At 35.8% G+C, this 23,040-nt stretch overlaps 5 protein-coding genes across 5 annotated transcripts; 2 read left to right on the plus strand and 3 right to left on the minus strand.

Annotated features, from left to right (window-relative positions):
* Positions 1–3,313: 3,313 nt before the first annotated feature.
* Positions 3,314–4,559, plus strand: LOC108841706 (uncharacterized). The gene is made up of 3 exons (XM_018614467.2): positions 3,314–3,479; positions 3,681–4,010; positions 4,087–4,559. The coding sequence occupies exons 1-3, from the start codon at positions 3,413–3,415 to the stop codon at positions 4,320–4,322; spliced, it is 633 nt and encodes a 210-aa protein (XP_018469969.1). The 5' UTR covers positions 3,314–3,412; the 3' UTR covers positions 4,323–4,559.
* Positions 4,560–8,238: 3,679 nt separating this feature from the next.
* LOC108840514 (actin-depolymerizing factor 12) lies at positions 8,239–9,804 on the plus strand. The gene is made up of 3 exons (XM_018613339.2): positions 8,239–8,395; positions 8,549–8,808; positions 9,414–9,804. Exons 1-3 carry the CDS (start codon positions 8,393–8,395, stop codon positions 9,562–9,564), a joined length of 414 nt encoding a protein of 137 aa, XP_018468841.1. The 5' UTR covers positions 8,239–8,392; the 3' UTR covers positions 9,565–9,804.
* A 1,058-nt stretch (positions 9,805–10,862) lies between these two features.
* On the minus strand, positions 10,863–15,002 carry LOC108840159 (exocyst complex component EXO70A1). The gene is made up of 11 exons (XM_018612987.2): positions 14,671–15,002; positions 14,373–14,468; positions 13,518–13,726; positions 13,191–13,421; positions 12,702–12,840; positions 12,404–12,616; positions 12,096–12,301; positions 11,711–11,908; positions 11,522–11,621; positions 11,220–11,449; positions 10,863–11,121 (listed from the first exon to the last, which is right to left on the minus strand). The coding sequence occupies exons 1-11, from the start codon at positions 14,827–14,829 to the stop codon at positions 11,004–11,006; spliced, it is 1,899 nt and encodes a 632-aa protein (XP_018468489.1). The 5' UTR covers positions 14,830–15,002; the 3' UTR covers positions 10,863–11,003.
* Positions 15,003–16,870: 1,868 nt separating this feature from the next.
* LOC108842718 (low-temperature-induced 65 kDa protein) lies at positions 16,871–19,346 on the minus strand. Its single transcript, XM_018615716.2, has 5 exons — positions 19,151–19,346; positions 18,889–19,074; positions 18,386–18,796; positions 17,186–18,292; positions 16,871–17,080 (listed from the first exon to the last, which is right to left on the minus strand). Exons 1-5 carry the CDS (start codon positions 19,215–19,217, stop codon positions 17,001–17,003), a joined length of 1,851 nt encoding a protein of 616 aa, XP_018471218.1. The 5' UTR covers positions 19,218–19,346; the 3' UTR covers positions 16,871–17,000.
* A 1,092-nt stretch (positions 19,347–20,438) lies between these two features.
* LOC108841940 (low-temperature-induced 65 kDa protein-like) lies at positions 20,439–22,813 on the minus strand. The gene is made up of 5 exons (XM_018614729.2): positions 22,482–22,813; positions 22,205–22,381; positions 21,606–22,103; positions 20,697–21,533; positions 20,439–20,598 (listed from the first exon to the last, which is right to left on the minus strand). The coding sequence occupies exons 1-5, from the start codon at positions 22,555–22,557 to the stop codon at positions 20,525–20,527; spliced, it is 1,662 nt and encodes a 553-aa protein (XP_018470231.1). The 5' UTR covers positions 22,558–22,813; the 3' UTR covers positions 20,439–20,524.
* Between the last annotated feature and the right edge of the window lie 227 nt (positions 22,814–23,040).

Raw genomic sequence — 23,040 nt, forward strand, 5'->3', positions numbered from 1 at the left:
TGGCGGATAATGAAGCATCCCGAGTCACTACTGGCACAAGTGCTAAAAGGAAAGTACTTCCCTGAGGGTACTTTCTTGGAGAGTGCAGCAAATTCAGGTTCATCACACGGGTGGACTAGTATACAGGCTGGTAAGGGGGTCCTAGAAAAAGGATTAGGCTATCTTGTGGGTAACGGAACTGAGATAAGGGTCTGGTCTGATAAATGGCTCTCTACTTCACGACCAGTAACCCCCTTCGGCCCACCTCCCCAAGCTACTGTTAATCTCTTAGTCTCGGATTTGCTTGACCCACAGACAAACGAGTGGGATGTGGAGAAAATTCGCCAGCATTTACCTCATTATGAGGACACAATCAGACTCCTTATCCCTGGTTCCTTAAATCCAAAGGATAGGCAAGTTTGGCTACCTGACCCTTCAGGACAGTATACTGCAAAAACAGGGTATAAATTACTCTTTGAAGAAAAGACAGAGGGCCAATTTGCTCAATTTGACTGGATGAAGAAGGTCTGGAAGTTGCAGGTTCCACCGAAAATTCAACAGTTCTTGTGGAGGGTTTTAAACAATGCAATACCAGTCGGCTCCTTGTTAGCAATTAGGGGAATCCAGTCGGCACTTAATTGCAAAAGGTGTGGAGATCTAGAAACAATATCTCACTTGTTTTTCTCCTGCCCTTTTGCAGTTCAGTTCTGGTCAAAAGCTCCCTTACTCATCCCTGTGGCAACTGAGGCAACTGAGGACCCGCTAGAAGAATTCAGACCTTGGTTCTCTTCTCACGTGCATAAAGCGGGCCTCCCCCCGCTAGGAGTTACCTCATCTCCTCTCTTTCCCTGGTTTTTGTGGAACCTTTGGATAGCAAGAAACAAATTGATCTTTGAAGGCAAATCTTACCAAGTGGAAGATATCATATCGAAGACAGTCTCAGAAGCTAGAGCATGGGAGGCTGCCATGTCGAAGAAAAAGAAGATCCAATGCCAGTCTCCCCCGGTCAGTCAAGTAAGAAATTCTTCTCACTCTTGCTGGATTGATGGGGCTTGGCAGGAATCTACAAAAACAGGAGGAATGGGATGGATCATTAAGAACTCAGCACGTGAAGTACTCTGTCGGGGATCATCAAACAGGTCACATGTTGGCTCGGCTTTAACGGTAGAAGCTCTAGCCTTGCGGGAGGCTCTCAAGCAAGCAAAGGATCTCCAACTCCAAAGTCTCCATATCTTTTCGGACTCTCAAGTCCTCATCATTACCCTTTGTGAAGGGCGCGACATGAATGAGATAGCAGGTATCCTTAGTGATATAAGGAACCTTGCCACTCTCTTCTGTCATCTATCCTACTCTTTCATTCCTCGTTTAGATAATTCTCAGGCAGACTCTTTGGCAAGAGCTAGTCTTGCTCGTTTAGGTGTGTAATGAACCTTTTATATTGAATGGCAATGCTTGTTGACAAAAAAAAAAGACAAAGTCGCTTTGGAACTAGTTCGTATGTGGAACCACATTCCACGTGAATTTTAACGCCAAGTAAAATATTACTGAGCAACAGAATTTTGGATATATTCGTATATAAAAATATCTTCAGTAATAAAGACGACTCGTGACTGTCCTTGCGTTAAGAAGTTTCTCTGTCGTTCGAAGTCTCTACCGTCATTTACGGGTTTCCCATAACAGTTCCAAAAAAGTTTGTTTTTAGCAAATACGATTTAAATGACACATTGTTAAATTACTTAACATAACTATTTTGTTAATTTGATATGGAAACCTTAACTAAGTACAAAACAAATACTTGAATAAACTAAAAATTATCATCACAGATTTAGTGACAGATTCTTATTTAGATTGTTTAATACGAAAGTTGTGATCATCTTATATGATTTGACTAAAAACTAAACGTAATAGAACAAAGAAACTATTCGAACTTGGTTAGAAATTTTAGCGTTTAATTTGAAATCAGTAAGTCATTGATATATAAAGCTTATGAACAACCAAATCAATTTGGTCTTGGTCTAGTAATAAAGGAGTTCCAGCTAGAGTTTCTGCTCTAGATTCGAACAACATTGACCATCTATAGACGCTTTAATTGGTAAAAAAATCCGGATTTCTAAGGATCTAGTAGGATTAGTCTTTGGGTTTTGAAAGCATTTGGTCCTATGGTTATAAAAAAACTTATGAATGATTTTATTTTTTATACATTATATGTACATGTGTTGTTTTCTTAGTCTATATGTTTAAATTAGTTAAAGAAGAAAAGTCCACATTAATTATGGCCCTAAGGGGAAGATGGTTCCTCGCCAGATTTTAGGAAAAGTGAGTCAAGGTTTCACATCTCGACTTTGACTACATAATCTTCGCCATCGACAACGGAATGTAATTTGTCAAGCCTATTTTCCACGTTAATTAATACTTTTCAATTGAGATGAACATGGAAATTTCGAACAACTTTTTCCAAATATATATTTAAAGCATACTCCAAATTAACATAATGTCTAGTTTTCAACATGTTAATGTTTTGTTTTGCCAATCAACTGTTTGCATTATTTGGGTTTGTACTCGAATGATAAATATAATCGCCGCACTAATATATACATAGAAATATTTACTTAATCATCATAGGTAGAGGATCCCCATTTTTTTTATAAACTCTAACGATTAATCTGGTCGGTCCTCGAAAAAACGTCTTTACTACTATAAAGTGTGTTAGTTCAAAAGTGTGATATACTATTTGACTCTAGTTTGGAATACATTCCGACTAATAATAGAAAGTGGACCGATCATAAAAAAAATTGATTTTACCTCTTTAAGAAAAATCCAAACATTATAAATAGTCATTCCCAACAAAAATAGAATCTATGTAGGTACAATCGTAGCTCATATACCACTAGACCAATTCAACATTAGTAACATTGGTCACAATGATAAATCATAACCATTGTTTTGGAACATGAAACTTTATTTTAAGTTTCAATTGATAATTTGATATACAATATGAAAGTTTATTGATATATTGAGTGAATAGTGGTATAAAACCATCTCTAGGATTATGATTCTCATAAAATGGCGAATTATTACGGATTAACGACCGTAATCTTAAATGCATCGACACTTAAAGTTCAAACGTATACAGAAAGATTGCTTTGTTTTCGTAATGAATCAAATAGATCATGATCGACCCAATTAATGTAACTACGACTCTTCAGTGACTGCCACGTAAACACGCATTGGTGTTTCAATAGTTAACACTATTGCCATTTATCATTGAAATTAAGAAACATAAATTGTATGTATCGATTTATCCTGCTCTATAAATAGGATATTGCTCCAACAGATACAACATCACCCCAAGAAAAACTCCTCTTCTTTTAGGCAAGTTTTCTATCAGCATTTTTCTTTTATATCTATCTTTGTGTGATCTCTACTTTACAGCATGGCTATGAAGACTGTCTTTGTTGTTTCTATGCTTCTCCTTGCCGTCTATTTGCAAACAACACTTGGTAAGTTTCTTTGGCCTGCAAATTACTAATAGCTAATAGTTTCTTATCATACATCATCTTTTTATTCCTTGAGAAAAACAAGGTTTTTTATTTAATTTGAATCGGAAAAAATTATATTATAGATTACTTAATGGAGTTTTTCTAAAACAAATGGAGGTTTTGCATATACATAAATAAGTACCATTGGAATTAATTTCGTAGGGAACGATGTGAAGTGCGAGAATTTGGACAAAGATACGTGCGCATTTGCGGTCTCCTCGACCGGAAAACGGTGCGTTCTGGAACAGAGCATTAAGAGGAGTGGAATCGAGACGTACACGTGTCGCTCATCGGAGATAGAAGCAGACAAGGTCACAAACATTATCGAATCAGACGAGTGCATCAAAGCGTGTGGTCTAGACCGGAAATCTTTGGGTATATCCTCGGACGCACTATTGGAATCCCGGTTTACTCAGAAACTATGCTCAGTTAAATGCTTAACCCAATGCCCTAACGTCGTCGATCTCTTCTTCAACCTTGCTGCTGGCGAAGGTACGGTGTTGTTAGACCTGTTTGGTTAAAATTACACCTTTTATCTAAATACATTTCGGTTTATTTTTTATACTAGGTGTATATTTGCCAAAGTTATGTGAATCACAAGAAGGACAATCAAGAAGAGCAATGTCGGAACTTAGGAGCTCGGGAATTACGATGGACACCCTTGGACCGGTTGGACCTGTCAGGTTGGGCGAGATGGCACCAGAGCCAGCTACTTCAATGGACTACATGCCTTACGCGCCGGCACCAGAGCCAGCTACTCCAACGGGCCACATGTCGTACGCGCCCGCCCCTGCATCGTATTAATTAATGCAAGCCAGCATGGAGAGAAGACGTACCATGTCTCTCATGAGAGATCCGAAGAGAATAATAAAGAACTTTGTGTTTAGTTTTGATGGTTTTATTACATCGTCTAATGTTTGCTTTTTATGTATTTCATAACACACACCAGGATGCATAAGGAGACTGTCAGAGAGTTGTGCTCGATCTGGTGAATTTATACTTGTAATATCGTATTATATGCTAGTAACGAGTTTGAGGTTACTGATACCTAGATAATCCTCAAAACAGATAACTCATTTATCTACTATTCTCTAGCAGAACCGCCCCTAGCCCCAAGTATGAGAGTTGTTTTTTTAACTAAAGTATTAGAATTGTTTTGTGGGTTCAATTAAAAATACATGTACAATATAAACTAGATACAAGTATACTGGCTGTGTTTAAGAATGAATGAAGAAAGTTAGGTTGAATTGCACAATTCTCTGAACTTTCATCACTTGCAATAAAAACATGGTACACAAAATTCAACAGGAAACAAACTGAATTTATTAACAAGAAAGAAGAAATTGTTCTTTTACCGTGTTCAAAGTAATTAATAGAAAAAAACTATTGATCTCAGCTGTATCTTTTTCTTAATTTTTCTGTTTCAAAAATTTCACACATATTAAGAAATATATCTAAAACTTTGATTATAAATGTATTATTTTTTGAAATTAACTATCTTTGTACCATAAAACATAAGGTAGTCAGCAATTGTGAGTTTGACACATGTCATTACAATATTCAAATTAATTTCTATTTGATATTCTTTCTAAAATCTACTCATAATTTTTCTCCACTAATATTTATTTTCCAAAAACTTTTATAACCAAAAAAATCAACAATATCTCCATCATCCATAAATTAACTCCCCAATTCCCATGTCATCACTATCCTAAATAACTCTCCATTTTCTACCACTCACCTTTTACATCTATCTAAAGTCAATTACTTTTTCTATAAAATCTCCAAAGAGAAAAATATTCATTAATTTTTATCAGAATAGCTAACTTTTATTTTCCATCTGTTTGTTTGTGGATATACTGTAACTACTATTCTTTGGGAGATTTAGGGTATTTCCAACATCTTGATGTACAAATAATATGACTCATAAGTTAGTTGAATATTGAATGATAGAGTTTGTATAAAAATTAGAGATAGAGGCTAAAAACAGAAGATATGTTTCGTAATCGAGAAGAAAAGAAAGAAAAGCAGGAGAGATGAAAAAGGTAGAACAGAGCATCAGAGAGAGAGATAGCTAGTAGAAAATAAGAAGAAGACCCCTTGTCTACAACGAACAGTGCAACACAGTGAGATTGCAGGCTGTGTATTAGAACTAGAACCAGACAAATGATGTAGGAATAGGAGAAAAAAAGTCATGAAACAGTTTGAATTAGTTAGAGGGATGAGCGTCTAATTAAGACCTCCCGTATGGGTATGGACACCAATAATCTCTTATTCTTTTATATTTTTCTCAATTTTCTTTCAGATCTATTATTAAAACTCAGTTTCAATGCTACGAATCTTGGATATTTGGAGGATTTTCTTTTAAATTCAGAATGAAAAAAGACCGGAAAATTATATCCTTTACGGAGTATCAAATCTGAAAATTTGCACTCCCGTCAACCCCATTGATCTCTAATTGTGAAGGTTAGTTTTATACTTCTATTGTTAAAGTTATGAATCTACTTTGCCTATTTATACATATTTAGTGATATAAATTTTTTGTATATGTAGAACAAGAAATATCATCATGATGGCCAAAATTTGATTTGAATACTTCCGTTAAGATTGAAAAACATCATATTATGTTCTTTAGCAAATATTTAGTCCATCTCTTGAGAAATTTTATTCTTACAGTTTATATATTCGACGAATTTATATATTTTTTAGTTTTTTTTTGTAATTTTATATATCTTTTAGTTTTATCATTTCTTTGAACTTCCAAATTATGGTTTTGCAATTATATATATAAATATATATAATCTCTTTTATTTATCAAATTAAATGTTTTTATTCTCCATATATTTAAATGATCAGTAGGTTTTTTACATTATTAGAACATGAGGAGGCCATCAAGGCCAGTAAATAAATTTACACAAACGTCAATCATAAAAACAAGAGAGATATCTTTTGAAGCACATAGCGGTCAATTATTAATGATAACAATATGTGTTAAGTTAATTAGATTGTAACCACGAGATGGTGGGCTAGTTGTTTTGAGAGAGCTTTAGCTTCGAAACTCCGTATGGTCATCCGGACTAGCGTTAAATCGTAAGAATACGTGGAATACCGTATGTCTCGTTGACTAGACGGTTGGCTTCGGTTGCAGGATTTCCACGGTTATCAAAAAAAGTTAATCAGATTGTCAACACTAGAGGTGTAAATTCTCAAGAAAATGTCAAAGAATTCTATTAATCTAATGTAGTTTAATAACCCGATGTATTACTCCTTTTATTTTGTACTTTTTTCCTTTCACCTATTAATTCAAGTGTAGAGATAATTTGAAAATTATCACTCAAGTCAACTAATAAGTTAAGAATAGTCTATTTACTTCTGAACCTATATGGTTTCATTAGATATATAATAAGAAAACCATAAACACAATAAGAAAATCATATATTTCAATAATGTTTATAGAACTGTGATGATAATATTTATTTTTCAGTTTGTGTTCAACACAAATTATGTACCATATATTAAACCAATATGTATTTTATAATTTTATTATTTCAATGCTTATCATTTATTAACAAAATATTTTCTGCATGTTTTCTAAATATATTATTTTTTTACGTCTTAGTCATATATCTTTAACTGGATCTATTATTTTTTGTATACAATAAAAAAAAAATTTAATTAAAGTTGTCATATTTGGTTTGCCTAAAGCAAATAACACATGTTGACTCTATTTTCCGGTGAATAGCACCATAAATAATATTAGTTTCTTATAAATTTTAACCAATAGAAATTTAATAAGTTCAATTATTTTTTATTATTTATAATTTAACATTATTGTTTAACGAATGAATTGAAAATGTGAAAATGTACTTTTTAGAAACAGTTTTTAAAAACATTGATTTTTTTGTAACAGAGGGAGTAATAAACTTTCCAATCAACAAATAATTTGCTTGTTGTAAAAAAAAAACTGAAAATAATTTGCTTCTAACAGCCCTGCAAATAAGAAACTAAGAAACTCATTATGTCAAGGCCCACAGATTCAGGTAATCTTTGAAGATCATGCCATTGCTTATAGATTCAGAACAATGTTGTGTAATTATTCAACCACAGCCAATTCTGTTTCAGATAATAATCTCTAAATAGGGCCATTTAAAAAAAATTAATAACCTTAGACAAAACATTGAATATGGATCCTATATATTATTTTTTTTCTTAGCTTTTTCTTGTTACACTTTTTAAGTTAATCTAATAGATTTTTTTCACTTTTGTCAAAAATTAAAATTATTAACTTTTTCACTGGAAAATTAGAAAATCCTGAAACACACAGATTGTTTTTGCTTTGTTATATTTGAATTAGTTTTAGTTAATTATGGGCCTTTTATTATTGTTTTACCAAATATTTAGTCTTTTAACAATTTAAAATAGATCTTTATAAGATCTTTATAATTAATAAAATAACACTAAAAAAATTATGGATCCATGGGGCAAGGGCAACTGTCCCTATTGCCATGGTCAATAGCCGGTACTGTCCTAAACCGATCAAAGAACCAAATGATTTAAACCGCAAAATCGCTTTGGCAAGGATAAGATGTAAATATACTATGCTAAAATTAGAGTAGATAAGTTGTCTGGAAATAGAGGATGGTTAAGCGAATCTGAAGGATAAGAATAGAAGAAAGGATGTGGTTTAATGTTAAAAGAGGAGAGGCATTGATGGTTGTCCGAGTTAGTCTCAGATTAGCCACTTCAAATCAAATTAAGAATCTCTTCTTTCTCACAAAAAGAGGACAAAAAACAAATCAAAACCAAAAAAAAACAAGAAGTCACATTCTCTAATATCTTTGCTGTCTTAGGTTTGCCTCCATCAACCAAACACAATGGTGTTTTCTCTCATTCTCTCTTGTCTCTTTTGTCTTCGTAATAATGTTGTGTTAGAGATGTTCGAAAATTGTTTTATTATTTGCGTTCACATAATTATATAATGGTTTCTTGAATTACGGTTTATAAATACATGTGTTTATGAATTTATAAAGGCGAACGCGGCGTCAGGAATGGCGGTGGAAGACGAATGTAAGCTGAAGTTTTTGGAGTTAAAAGCTAAAAGAAACTATAGATTCATAATATTCAGGATAGACGGACAACAAGTGGTGGTTGAAAAGCTTGGAAGTCCCGAGGAGAACTACGACGATTTTTCCAATTCCCTACCGCCCAACGAGTGCCGCTACGCTGTCTATGACTTCGACTTCACCACTACTGAGAATTGCCAGAAGAGCAAGATCTTCTTCATAGCATGGTAAGAACTCACACTTTTCTAGGATCCATTTGGGTACTGTAGATTTTCGAGGTTCTAGTACCAAAAATATTTTTAAAACCACAAAATTGGTTAAATTTAAATAAATTTTGGTTAAATTTTGACAACTATAACTATTAACTAAATATTTTAGGATATTTAGGTTTTTGGTGTTTCAATTATTCTGTTCATAAAATAACTGATAGCTTCGGGTTAATAATTATAATTTTAGGTATTTACGTTATTTAAATACCTAAAAATGATTAATATTTTTAAAATATTGTTTTTAAAAATTTTGAGCAACAGATTTCGTTCTTAGTTTGATTCTTCGAATATAGGAGTCGCAGACCCACTATGGTATTTAGTCGGGGTTTTATATCCTATTTGGTATCACTTTTCTGGGTCGGAGTTGTTGGATCTGGGTATTTTGCCTAGCCTCCCCTCTCCACCCCCTTCAACAACATGCATTATGTGGATTTGAACATGACACACAAGTTGCTAGATTAATTGTTATAAAGATAAATCATCATGATTTTTTTTTCAAAAAGAAAAGATAAATGATAAAGATTCAAAAAAACTGGATAATGATTGATGCATACATGTGGTAGGTCACCGGATTCATCGAGAGTGAGGATGAAGATGGTGTATGCAAGCTCAAAGGACAGGTTCAAGAGAGAACTGGATGGAATCCAGGTGGAGTTACAAGCCACGGACCCAAGCGAGATGAGTTTCGACATCATCAAAAGTCGAGCTCTCTAGATTCATATTGCCTAATTTCTCATCATATATCCATAAATGATCCATCATCAACAAATTAAAGAACTTCTCCATGTTATGTAACTTTCTTGGTTCATTCTCCTTCCTCTTTGACTTTTTTTGTTTATTTACATTTCAAACTGACATGGGTTTCATACTTTGGCTTGAGAAAAGCCTAAAACCATGCAGTTCTCGTGTAGTAGCTGCATACTCCGTTGGAAAATAAAATATATTACTTTTCCATTGCAAATTGTTGACATGTTAATATGTTATACTTGCTTAAAAGAAGAATGAATGTTATACACTAATAAATGTTAAATCTTTTTTTTTTATAACACAATAAATGTTAAATCAAATAATGTAAATGAAGACGGTATAAAAAGAGATAAGTGATGGAAGTCGACATATATTTTCTACATATACACTCCATTATTCATTGTTTTACTAAATTCTATTTGGTGATTTTTTTCTGTTGGTTTCCGTTTTGTAACATAAGCAATAACAACTAAAATCCAGTTGGAGCAGAACGTATATGAAAGAGAAAACAACAAAACCAGATTCAGTTACAACAGAACATATATAGTCTTTTTCTCTTGCATATTGCACTAGTCATGCCAATAAAATGAACAACATGTACAGATCAAGAGAGGCTAGATTTGATTACTTGAGCGGGCGATTTGCATCTCAGAGATTTTCGTCGGATAAAACGACGTTGGAGTCTAAGAGAAAAAAATGAATTAGAGAATTGAAAAACCTAGGATTAACTTAAAAGAGATTTAAGGATTTTTATTTTCTAATTTCTTTTATTTTATTTTTAACATTTTAATATATACTTGTTTCATAATAAGTGTCATTCTAATGTTTTTTTCTTATTACATAAAAATGTCACTTTACAATTCCAATACAAATTATATTTATTTTCAGCTGAAAATTAATTGCATACTGTATTAATATTATAAATAATTTTATTTATCTCAAATATTATTGGTTAAAGAGTTTAAAGAGCTGTAAATAATAACAACTTACATATATCATTTTTTTAATCTGTGTGAAAATGTCAAAGTGACATTTATTCAGAAAGCGAGGAAGTATTAATTAATTTTAATTGAGTTTAAAAATTTTAATTAAGGGTTTAATTAGGTTTTCTTTTTTTTGTTTTGTTTTGGACAGCGGTTTAATTAGGTTTTCATGAAGCTTTTCCTAATATATATGCCAATAAGGTACTAATAAGACAAGGACAACATTAAATTTCCAACTTTTCCTAATATATATGCCAATTCACATTTATAGGACCTCACAAATTTAACAAAACAAAAACGAAACAAAAAGTACCTTACAAAAAAAAAACAGGTATACAAGAGCTTAAAAATAAATAATGTTGCAAGAAAAAGAAAGAAGAGAATGTACAATAAAAATGGAAACAACCAAATAATAAATTTTTTTTATCTCTTGGGCTCACTCCAAGTCTTGCCTTCGAAGAACTCGTTAAGCATTCGCTCAAGATCTTCAGGAGTGAACCTTATGTACTTCTGTGGGTTCTTACCACTTTCTATCATAGGCCTGAGACACATCACAAACAAAGCAACAACATTTATTTATTGCTGGACACGAAACCACACAAACTAATCTGTTTAACGGTGTATAAGAATTGTACGTACCCGAAACGTTTGAGAAAGGATCTGAACGCAGGCAAAAGAACTTCCGCAACAGCAAGCCTAAGAGATTCACGCAACTCGCTGTCCGGAACTGTCCATTGGCATTGTCTTTGGTGAAGTTCTTCAAACTGAGAATTGAAAGTCTTGAATCTGTCTTTCACTGATGCTCTCGATATATTTGAGTTCTCTACCGGACCGCTCCCACTCGACTGAACCGTTAGACACTGCAAAATCTGCCAAAAGAAATGGCTAATCAGAAAACACTCTTTTAAGCAACTTCAGAGCTATCAAAGCAGCAACTAAACCTTTGCCCAGGAAACCCTCTTATACTGATTTGCGTGTTGCTGCACGATTCTTCTATGTATTTGAACCCAATCATCACCCAACAAATCCTTTGCTTCTGACCTGCGAAAATGCAAAACCTACTTCAGATTTTTTTTTTTGAGGCTTTTGATTCTGTATAAATTTATTGACCAGGAGAAGCAGAACAGAACCTCCTGACAGATCTCACTATGTAGTGAACATTGTTCATTAAGAAGAGTTGAGTTAATGCTGCATCTTTGTACTGCTTCGATTTACCATCCAAATTGTTCTGTAAAGCATGCATGATCCTTGTTGTTACAGCTCCAAGCTCAGAATCAGGATCTTTGCTGTCAAACTCTTGAAAAAGCAGCCTCAACGTCGATTGGTAACTGTCCCGAAATTGCAAAAAATAAAAAATCACTGAGAGATCCAACAAGATTAACGATTTCAAAGCTATAAACATTTCTTTAAGAATTTTAATTATTATTTCTTCTTGAAATTTGGCGGCTTCTATATAAAAGCTTTTCAAAAATTTTGGGAGTCGAAACCAATGTTTTATTCGAACAAGTTACTTACTCGAACAAGAACTTGACGTAGTTTATAACGTAGCTAGTAAGCGGATGCACGGTTCCATCCATAACCGCTGTTTTAGTAGCATCCTTTTCGACAGCTTCTTCGAAATCAGCAAATGTTTCTTGCGCTGTCTGAGCTAATCGTTTTGTCAGATTCAGCGCAGATTCTCTCATCTCGGTACAAGGTTGGCTTCCAAAGACCAACTCAATCTAACAAAAATAATGAAAAGAGATTAGGTGCGTTAATAATAATACACATAGTGTCATAGTGATGGAGTGAGAGAGAGGGAGAGAAAGAGTTAAAAACGTTACTTCGGGTTTAAGCTCTCTCATTATTTCATACATATCTAACAGAACAAACAGTTTTTCGGGCGATCTCTTGCTTTTAGCAATCGCCTCCCCGAAACTAAGCAGGATAGCTACACTATTCGCAGTAACTTCACCAAAACATTGGTCCCTCAGTGACTCGACACCGTCTAGTATTTGGTCGCAGATTTTCTTTTCCGCAGCAAATAACAGTTTCACCTGTCTCAAGTAAAGCAAATGCGTGTTAAATAAGGAACAATAATGGATCTATTAAGGTCATTTTAGAAAAAAATATTTATTTTACAGATATTCGCATGTAATGAATCCAATTCCCAATTTTGGCCTCTAAGACCTCCCATTGCATTCTCTGAACATCATCTTTGCTTAGCCTCTCCACACCTAATTTCTTAAGACTCTGCTCCAAAACTGCCGCACGCGCATCTCTATCATATATTACAAAAAAGGTAGTATGGATTTGGTACATAAATTATGTACAAAAAAACATGCTAAGATCTTTACAAAGGAATTAGCCTTAAAAGCAGCAAATAGCTTAGTTTATTTTATAATAAATTCATTTGAATTATCTTTGTTTATAAAATTTTGTTTTTGTTTCAAAAAACATCCTATTTGGTACATATATTATGTACAAAAAGGCATGCTAAGATCTTTGCAAAGAATCTAGCCTTAAAAGCAGCAAATAGCGTAGTTTTTTTTATAAAAAAATTTCATTTCAATTATAAAATTTTGATTGCTAGCCGTTGTGTTTGAAAAAAAAAAAGAAGATAAAGTGAACCTGTAAGTTTTGAAAAGTTGTTGCTGATGACCAGCTTGAACCATTTGTTGGGCCAAATCATGAAGCAAAGGGAGAACCCTCGGGGGAATGACTGTTGGGACTGTAAAGATGGCGTTTTCTAAGCTTTTCTGATGCGGATCATGAGTCTTACCGCCACCACTTTCACCGTCTGTTGATGGTCGAAGATTGCTTGGAAGACACTCAAACAGGCGATCAGGTTCCATTGGCTTGCTAAAAAATTATTTCGAAAAGAAATTAAAAAAAAAAGTCAAAACAATCCTTGTTTCAGTTAGAGGGCACAAACAAAATCTGTGTGACAGACGAAACCTGTAGTTTTGCAGTATCTGTCTGAACTCATCCTCTAACTTTGATAGAGCTTTAGAGAGCAAATTGTGAGCATTAGCAATAACTCCAGTGGCAGTACTCTTAAACATCTTGTTGTTGCTAAAGAACTTGATAGTGCCTCTTAGTTGATCAATTGCTTCCAGATAGCTTTCAAGATCCTCGTGTGGCCCTCTCAATATTTTAGCTTCAGCCTGACAAAACAAAAAAAAATCATCAAAATCTTGATTCAGCTTAACCATTTATTTTGCCACAAACAAAACGATCTTAGATTTTAGATGAAGACAAAACTCAGTAGTATGTGACCTACTATCCAAAGAAGAGCAACTTAAACTAACAACCTATGCATGCCTTATGCAATTTTGAAGTAAAATGAGGCTAGAGGCAAAACCTTAAAACAGACTACTATTTTTCTAAACTCAGAAAACATCCTCAAGACCACCTTAGGATACATACAGAATGTTAATTCAGAGAATAGCTTAAACATGAACCTCTAGAATCCATCTTGACAAATAAAATCAAGTAAAAATAACCATAAATAGAGGCAAAACCACAGAAGACTCCAGGAGGATCTACAAAGTAGATTCCTTTGTAATCTATAGGGTTCACTCACAGCATGAGAAAGCATAAATATGCTACAGGGATGTGTTATCCATTAAAAGTTTCAGTGATTGACAGAGAAAGGAGAATGTTAACCATCAACAAGAGTAAAATGTTAAACATAAAAAACACCTTAACCGAGCATTAAAAAGAAATGGAGGAAACATCTTTTAGGGGGAAAAAAGAATAATTACTTGAAAGACAAGTAAGCAAAGCAAATGAGAAGCGTAAAGAGTAAACCTTTTTACTGAGATCAAACTGATCCAATATAAGCTCAGCTTGTTTCAACGCCTTGTCTATATTCTCATGAGCTCTCCTTATAGAATGCGTTCTTATCTACACAACACACCCGTAAAATCCAAATGAAATTAGCCAAAATGATAAGAAGACGATGTGAGTCATTAACCTAACCCTAATCCAAAACCTAATATCAATTTCCAACAACAAAGATCAGATCTCAAATTTCCGACAACCTAGGATAATAATGTCCAAGAGAACATGGGGGAAAAAAAGAAAGAAAGACAAAAACATGGGGGACCTGAGTGGGACGCATGGCGGTCTCAAGAGCGGAGAGACGGTGGTCGAAAGAGCCGAGGATACCGACCATGTTGTCGGTAATGGTTTGGCTTTTCTGTAGAGACTCCTTCATCAGACCTGCTCGCTCCGTCAGAGCTTCCATCGCTTGAGCCACCCCCATATTTTTTTTCTCCGATTTAATTATCTTATTTGGATCGAAGAAAAGATTAAATGCGTTGCAGAAATGTTTTTGGGGGAAACTGGAAAATTGTTTTCAGCGATTTGGAGCCGAAGAATGATGAAATGATATTAAAAAGGTTCATGCGATCTTTGCTTAAGCCAAGCCCCACCTAGCGATAGATTCGCGAGTTTCATCTTTTTAGGTGATTTTGTGGGTCCCTTACTTCTTCTTTTTTTTTAATTGTTAAATGAGCCACGGTTTTGGTAACGGTGCTCCTGGTACATTTTTCTAAAATTAAAATTTGATTAAACCGTAAAATACCAAATATTAAAAGTTTTCGGTGGGGGTTGGGTTTTGAGTGTATGGGACTTACTCCAAGCATATGTTTAGGTGTTAGACTGGTTTTCCCGCTACCACCCACAAATGCAGTTTTTGCGGTTGATAGCGGTTGTTGGTGTTTTGTAACAATCACTCAAATCCTTTTAAATCGCTTCAAATCGCTTCAAACCGCTTCGAACCTCATAAATTCAAAAGCTGGTTTCAGCTAACGTTTGCGATTGTAGGCGGTTGCGGGAGGATAAATTTTTTTCTTTTTTTTCAAAAACAATATAAATACAAAAATAAAAATATTCAATAAAACTTTTAAATTAAAATCATTAAAATACTAAAATATATCTATTATATTTCAATTAATACTATAAAATTTTAAAATAAAAGTTTTCTTATAATTTTAAAAATTTTAAAACTATAAATTTTTAAATATAACTTTGATATTTATTACAATTTTATGATTTTTTGTATTTTATAATTATAAAAAAATATAAATACTATTACTTTATTATTCAACCGCTGATTAACCAGTCATAAGTATCCCGCAAACGCACAAATTTCTAACCGCAGTAACAGTCGTACAAATCGCTTAAAACCGCTAGAAACCGCAATCATCTGCATCCACAAACTCCCGCAACCGCAACTGCAACTCCTTTTTAATCTAAAACTAATTAAAGCTGTCCTGAGAGAAATAACAAGCCTTAATTTCAACGATTAAATTTATATAGAAACGCGGGAGTTAGGGCCTGACTGGTTTAACCGCAGCGGTTGCGTTTGCGGTTGCGGGAGTTTACGGGTGCGGATGGTTGCGGTTTCAAACGTTTTCTAGAAATTTGTACGACTGGTACATCGGTTAGTAATTGTTGCGTTTGCAGGTTTTTTATGACTGGTAAACTATCAAACACAACATCTGTTAAATAATAAATTAATAATATTTACATTTTATATATTTATATAAAATTATAAAAATATAATAAATATAAAATTTATATTTATAAAATCATATTATTAAATTTTAAAAATTTATAGAAAATATTTTGGTTTGAAATTTTTATAATATAAATTAAAATATAATATGTATACATTTTACAATTTCTATTATTTCAATTTAATTTTTTTATTGGATATTTTTAGTATTATTTTTATTTTTTTGTTTAAAAAAAAAAATTATCCTCCCACAACCGCCCGCAACCGCAAACGCTAGCTGGAACCAGCTTTTGATTCGGAGCGGTTTGAAATTATTTGTAGCGTTTTCTATGATTGTTTCGAAACGCCAACAACCGCTGCGAACTGCAAAAGCTGCGTTTGCAGGTGATAGCGGAGAAACCAGTCATGCTCTTAATTCTTACGGTATTTTTAAAATTGGATCTGAAGTTGAACCATAAAATATTTGGTTCATAGTTCAATATAGTTTGACCAGATCAAACATGTTTCAATAATCTAGTTTAATATATTTTTATTATATAAAATCAAAAATAATATTAATAAATATGATACATTATTAATATCTAAAAGAAATTTAAACATAAAACATTATTAAGTATAAACTAGTTTTATGTTTATATATAGATGATTTATATAAACTTTTGATAGTTATAATGACTTTTATCAATAAAAAATAACTTTGATGAACCAATTATTAGACCTAATCCAACTATATAACCAATTCATGATCGGACACGATTAATTCAACCATAGGATCAGTCCGATCTTAAAAAAACTGCTTTTAAACACACAAATAAGGATTACATCACATCAAAATACATTCAAGTGACAACACAAAGACACCAACAACACAAACATCATTTAGTAGCAAACCCCAAATCTTAGTTCCCAAATTCTCAAAGTTGTTTCTGAACTGCCACATCTCCGGTAGTACTGCCTGCCCCGCTTTCACCAGAATCCGAAAATCCTTTAGTCCCTACATATGCAACAAAACATTGAGTAAACCACAAGCAAAATATAAACACACCAAAACCTTATTCAAAAGCATTAACAAGGAGTCAAAGGATGCGTAAGTTTTTACCAACGGTGGAGCTAAGTGGTTGTGATGATGACTCATCAACTGAATTTGGAGATTTAGGCTTCACCTCCTCCGTACCACCGAGCCAATAATTGTACACCCCTTTAATCGTCCCCACTATTCCCCCTCCTTCTCCTCCTTTCCCTTCCTCTTCAACCGCCTCACCGCTTTTCGTCTCCTCCGGTAACTTGTCTGAAGGGATCTTCTCCACGGCTACTTCCTCCTTTACCGTTGTCTGCTTCTCTCCTCCAAGATTAATTTTCTCGGCGACCATATCAGAGAAGGCTTTGTCTTCTTCTTCTTCAGGTGTCAGCTTCTCCTCCAGATAATCTCTAGTCGGCACAAATTTGTCTTCCCGTTGTTCTGCCTCATCCGCTTCACGTCCATCGCCAGAGAAAGGCAACTTCGTCGTCACAGGTGATGCAGTTTCTTTGACATTTTCGTCGGTCGCTGAACCAATCATCTCTGAGTAGGTGGTGGGTTTCACCTCTTGTCTTGTCTGCTCAGCCTGTGAATCGAAATCATCTCTCTCTTTCGGACCAGAAAATTCTGGTGAGAAGCGATCATCAGTTATTGTTTCTGTCGACAAGTCTCTTCCCAACCCAATCTCGACTTTCGTATCATCATCACTTCTTGTCACGTCTCCGGGAAGTCTCGTGGGAGAATCTTTGCCGAATGCAGATTCAATCTCCTGATCGAACTCATAGCTTTTCCCCAAAAAATCTTCCCTCCGCTCAGTTCCTGCTTTTCCCGCGCCGTTATCCTCGCCGATCTCAGATCCGATCGTCTGTTCAAATTCATGGCTCTTCGCCGGAAAATCTTCACTCAGCTCATCAGTTCCTAGCTTTCCACCATCGTTCCCAAATTCGATCTTCTGATCATAGTCATGGCTTCTCGCTGGAAAATCATCCCTCGGCCCAGTTTCTGGTTTCCCGCCAAAAACGGTCGGCGAATCGCTGCCGATTTCAGATTCGAAGCTTCTTGTCGGAAGGTCCGTTTCTGATTCTCCACCAAATGTAACTGGCCAATCCTTTTTTATTCCAGATTCGGACCCTAGCTCAGCTCCTAGTCCTGACTTCTTCTGATCATCTTCTCCAGCTTCCCCACTCCCTAGATTAACCACAACAAACAATAGGTTACAGATTTAAAAAACCCTGGACACACACACACACAGAGATCCTTAGTTTTGGTCAAACTTGTTACCTTGTTGGGTGTGATAATAAGTAGATTCACCACCGCTCAGTTCCTCCTCGAATCTTGTGGGCATATCTGTGTTGACTTCCCGTTGACCACCCAGTAACCCATCTTCACCAGGACTCGTCTCATCCTCTGTTGAGGAGAGCAGAGAGACGGGAGTCTTCAGTGGCACGTGATGAGTCTCTCCTCTGCTCTCTTCCCTGTCCTCCGACACGTCTGATGTTCTTACAGGATAAGACGGTGCCTCATGTTCGTAACTACTAGCAGCATCTCGTAACGGTTCAGGTTCGACTCGTCCGGTGTAATCAGTTGAAGAACCCTTCGTCCCTGATGGAATGATCTCCTCCGTTTCTCCGGGATGAGTCAAAGACTCAGGTTGACTCGTTCTATAGCTTCTCACATTGGGAACTTCATTCACTGTATGTATTATACAGATATAAACGTTAATATTACCAAAAAAAAAAAAATAACCGCTAGACATTGAAAGGATGAATCAGAAAGAAAGTAACCTGGTGAGAGATGCTTCTCTTGCTCTGGCTCTGGCTCGTCAGATTCATCTTCTTCTTCTTCGTCCACTACATCGTGATTTTCTTGCTCATCACCATGATTAGTAAGTCTGTTCTTCAACTTCTTAGCTTTTGCCTTTACTTTCCCAAACATTTTAGATGCTCGGCTCTCATGTTGCTCTTCTTCCTCTGTTTTAGAATCGCAATCAATCAGGTAAATGAAAAACCCAAGTTTCTGAAACTAGAATCTAGTGTTTGTATATACCTGGATGGTGAATCTTGAGTGGATCCTCTGCTTGATCATGACCAGAAGAGGGACGTGTCAAATCCATTTTCCAAAGCTTTTTGTTTTTCTCTCTTTCTCTTTTCTTAGCTAACCAATCAAAACTCTTTCTCTGTTTCTGTGTATTGTTTTCTGTTTCTTCTTCGAGAAAATCAGAAGAGGGTTTTATGGACACACTGAGAGAGAAGGATCACTTGTGAGTTATGACTGAAGCAACCTCTGACGCGTGATGCGTCCACTTCCGACTTGCCACGTGTCCGACTTTTGCTCTCTTAACTTAAGTGCTTGTATGTCGGTATCCTTTTTTATATTTTTCTGATGTCGGCATGATATTTTACTCGGGGAAAATGGTAGACTGTCCTGTCCTTTCATTCAAAATTGATCTTTTATGTCGACTTGATCTTTCTATCCGATCTTAAGAGAAGTCTGTCGATGAAACTTCTACTAAAAGTACGTCGACGTATATTGGCCCATTACGTTTTTTTAACATAAACAAATATTAATTGGTGGCCCATTGTTCTCTTTCTCAAGGTCGTCTTATAAAGTTCCAAAGTACATTTAGATACATACTGCGTGCTGTTTTGCAATTATGTACACAACTCGATTAGACCAGAATACATCTTTACACGACAAACTTTTGTTTTCATTGCAACGTTAGAACATAATGTAGGGAGAAAAAAAACTTATAAGAACAAAATCATTAGAACATAATGTAATTAAGTTCAAGTTGGCAAAGTTGGATTATATATTGATATTGACTGTGTTTACAAGATCAATGAATATGAACATGACTGAAACTATCTGAAGAACAAAAGGTAAAACGAACTTGATGTGTTTGAGAGAGAACTCGAAGTCGAGTTGTATTATGTGCGTATGCGGGTGTGAATGCAATTTCTTGCTCTTGTTTTTCATTTTTATACTCGTTCTGGCTATTGATGTCTTCCTATATTCCCTTCTCTTAATCCAAAGATCTCAGAAGATTCTTCTCCTCTCGAATCTCGGTGTTCATTAGAGCATATTTTCTGATTTGGTCTTTTACCAACCTATGCAATTCTACATCAATTCCTGGCTTAACCTACTTGGCCTTTTGTGTTTGTTGAGCTAGGAGCTTCCAAATCCATACATCATCATTAGAGTGGGAACAACAAAATATCTGACTATTATCACCCTCTCTTAAAAGTATTTTGCATTTCGAGTTATAATACTCTTAGAGCCAGTAGCTAATAAGGAAAAACTCCTTAAGCAAATGTATTATTCATTTTTTGACACACACAAGGATTACAGTAAGATACGTCATAGTTGCAAACAAAGGCATCAACATAAACCACACAAACATTCAAAAGCAAACCCAAAGTCTCAGTTCCCAGAATCTTGAAGTCCTCTCTGCCCGGTCAGAGCTCCACCACTGGAATCTGAAAATCCCATAGTCCCTAACCATTGAAACAAAACAATGGTAAAACACATTTAGTAAAGTGCATAACTATTCCAAGCCACATAACAAAGACGATGATTGATGATGAAGTCTTACCAACGGTGGTTCCAAGCGACTGTGAAGACTGGTCAACAGAATCTGAAGACTTCGGTTTCACTTCCTCCGTAGTACCACCGAGCCAAGAACTCACCGCTCCTTTAAGCTTCCCCACCATTCCTCCTCCTCCTACTTTCCCTTCCTCTGCAACAACAGCCTCACCATGTTCCTTTTCCTCCACTATTTGGTCTGTAGGGATCTTCTCCACCGTTACCTCCACTTCCTTTGTAGTCGACGTCCTCTTGTTCTCTCCTCCAAGTTTCTCAGCAATCACCTCCGCTAATGCCTTGTCATCTTCTCCAGGTCTCAGCTTCTCCGCCAAGTAGTCTCTTGTCAACACACCTTTGCCTTCCACTCCTTTATTCTCCTCCGCTCCACTTCCACCACCAGAGAGGGGTAACTTCGCCATCACGGTTGATCCTGTTTCTTTAACCCTTTCGTAGACCGGAGTCAACTTATCAGCAACAGTTCCCGCCACTTTCTGACCGTATCCCGTGGCAGATCTAGGAGTTGCCTCGTCTCCAGTGGAGCTCGTGTGTTGCTCGGAGTAACCTAGCTTTGAGGCGAAGGTGTTCTTCGCAGCTATAGCTTTATCGGTTACAAACGAAGTCGCAGAACCTATCTTCTCTGTGTACGTACTTGGTTTCGACTCGTGCGCCTCTTCATCTCTCTCGACTTTCACATCATCACTTCTCGCCGGAATATCTTTCTCTGTTTGATCAGACTCATTCTTCAGACCAAACTCATGGCTTCTTGTCGGAAAGTCACTTTCAAATCCGGTCACTTTCATCCGACCGAGAGACTCAACAATCTCAGGTACTCCAGCTTCTCCACCTCCTACACAACAAAGAGTTACAAATGTCATAACATAAACAATTCTGAACGCAAGCTCAATGAATGTTCTTTTACCTTCACGAGTGGGATCAGTAACCTTGGACTGATAATTAGACACACCACTAAGGTAACTCGACCCTCCTTCTGGACCAGCTGGATCTTCCTCCAACCCTTTAGGCCTCTCGATGTCGACTTCAACCCTTTGACCACCACCGAGATATTCATCTTCACCAGGAGCAAACGTTCCCGTCACATCCTCTGTTGCTGATAACAGAGACGTGTTCATTGGTGTCTGATCTTCTCTCTCCGACATGTCGAATACTCTAAGAGGATGAGACGGTGCATCTCTTCTCTCACCACTATCGGAAATATCCATCAGATTAGAGGCTGCCTCGTGTCTGTACAAGGTATCTTGTAATGGCTCAGGTTCAACGGGTTTGGTGTCATCGGAAGGCACGACCGGGAAAACTTGTGTCCCTGGTGGAACGATCTCCTCAGGCGCTGGAACATTAGCGTTTCCGGGATGACGAAGTGATACAGGTTCACTCGTTACACCGCCTTGAGTATTGTACACTGTGTGTGCCATATAGATTTGAAACAGAGAAACCGTTAATGTTATAAAAACATAAACCGTTCTATTTTTTTATTTTTTGTTTCAAGCAAGCGACACAAACCTGGAGCGCCGTGCAATTGTGGGTCCTGCTCGTCATTTTCGTCGTCTTCTATTTCGACATCATGATCGTGCTCATGACCGTGACCATGTTTGGTAAGACTGTTCTTGATCTTCTTGGCTTTTTCTTTCACTTTCTTCAACACTTTAGTTGCTCCCTTCTCTTCATGCTCTTCTTCCTCTGTTCCCATAATAATATTAGACACACCCAAATACTAAGATATATACATATGATTGGCTTGGTTTAGTAAACATTAGTTTCTTGCGAATATGTATATAACCTGGATGGTGAACTCTGATTGGCTCATCAGCTTGATCATGAACATAAGGACGTGTCATCTGTGACTGCATATCCATTTTACAAAGCTGTGTTCTTTTTTTCTTCTAAAAATCAACAAAACTCTTCTCTGTTTCAGTGTATTGTTTTTCTTCTTCTCGGCATTTCTCTAAGAAGCATGATCAGGAGGGTTTAATAGAGAGACAAGAGAAAGAAACGATGACATGTGGCCGAACCATCTCCTTTTTGGCTTGTAACTCTTTGTAACTCTCTACTTCTGTAGGATACTGACACGTTCGATGCGTTTGTTTGGTACTGCCACGTCTCGGAGTTTGTTTTATACGTGGCTATGTATGTTGCCAAATTAAATTATTATCCTCAAGAACCCTGTCGACGTAACTTGTATTAAAAGGTAGGTCCACGTTTATTGGCCGCCCATCATGTGGTTTGTTTTACATATGCACTTGTGTGCTGTTTTAAAATATACTTAACGGCACATTGCTTTTGGTCGAGTTTTGAACAATGGGCCAAAGAAACTATAGATTCGATCCACGCTTTGAGGT

Source organism: Raphanus sativus, chromosome 2 (genome assembly GCF_000801105.2).
Source record: "Raphanus sativus cultivar WK10039 chromosome 2, ASM80110v3, whole genome shotgun sequence".
In the NCBI taxonomy this organism is placed as follows: domain Eukaryota; kingdom Viridiplantae; phylum Streptophyta; class Magnoliopsida; order Brassicales; family Brassicaceae; genus Raphanus; species Raphanus sativus.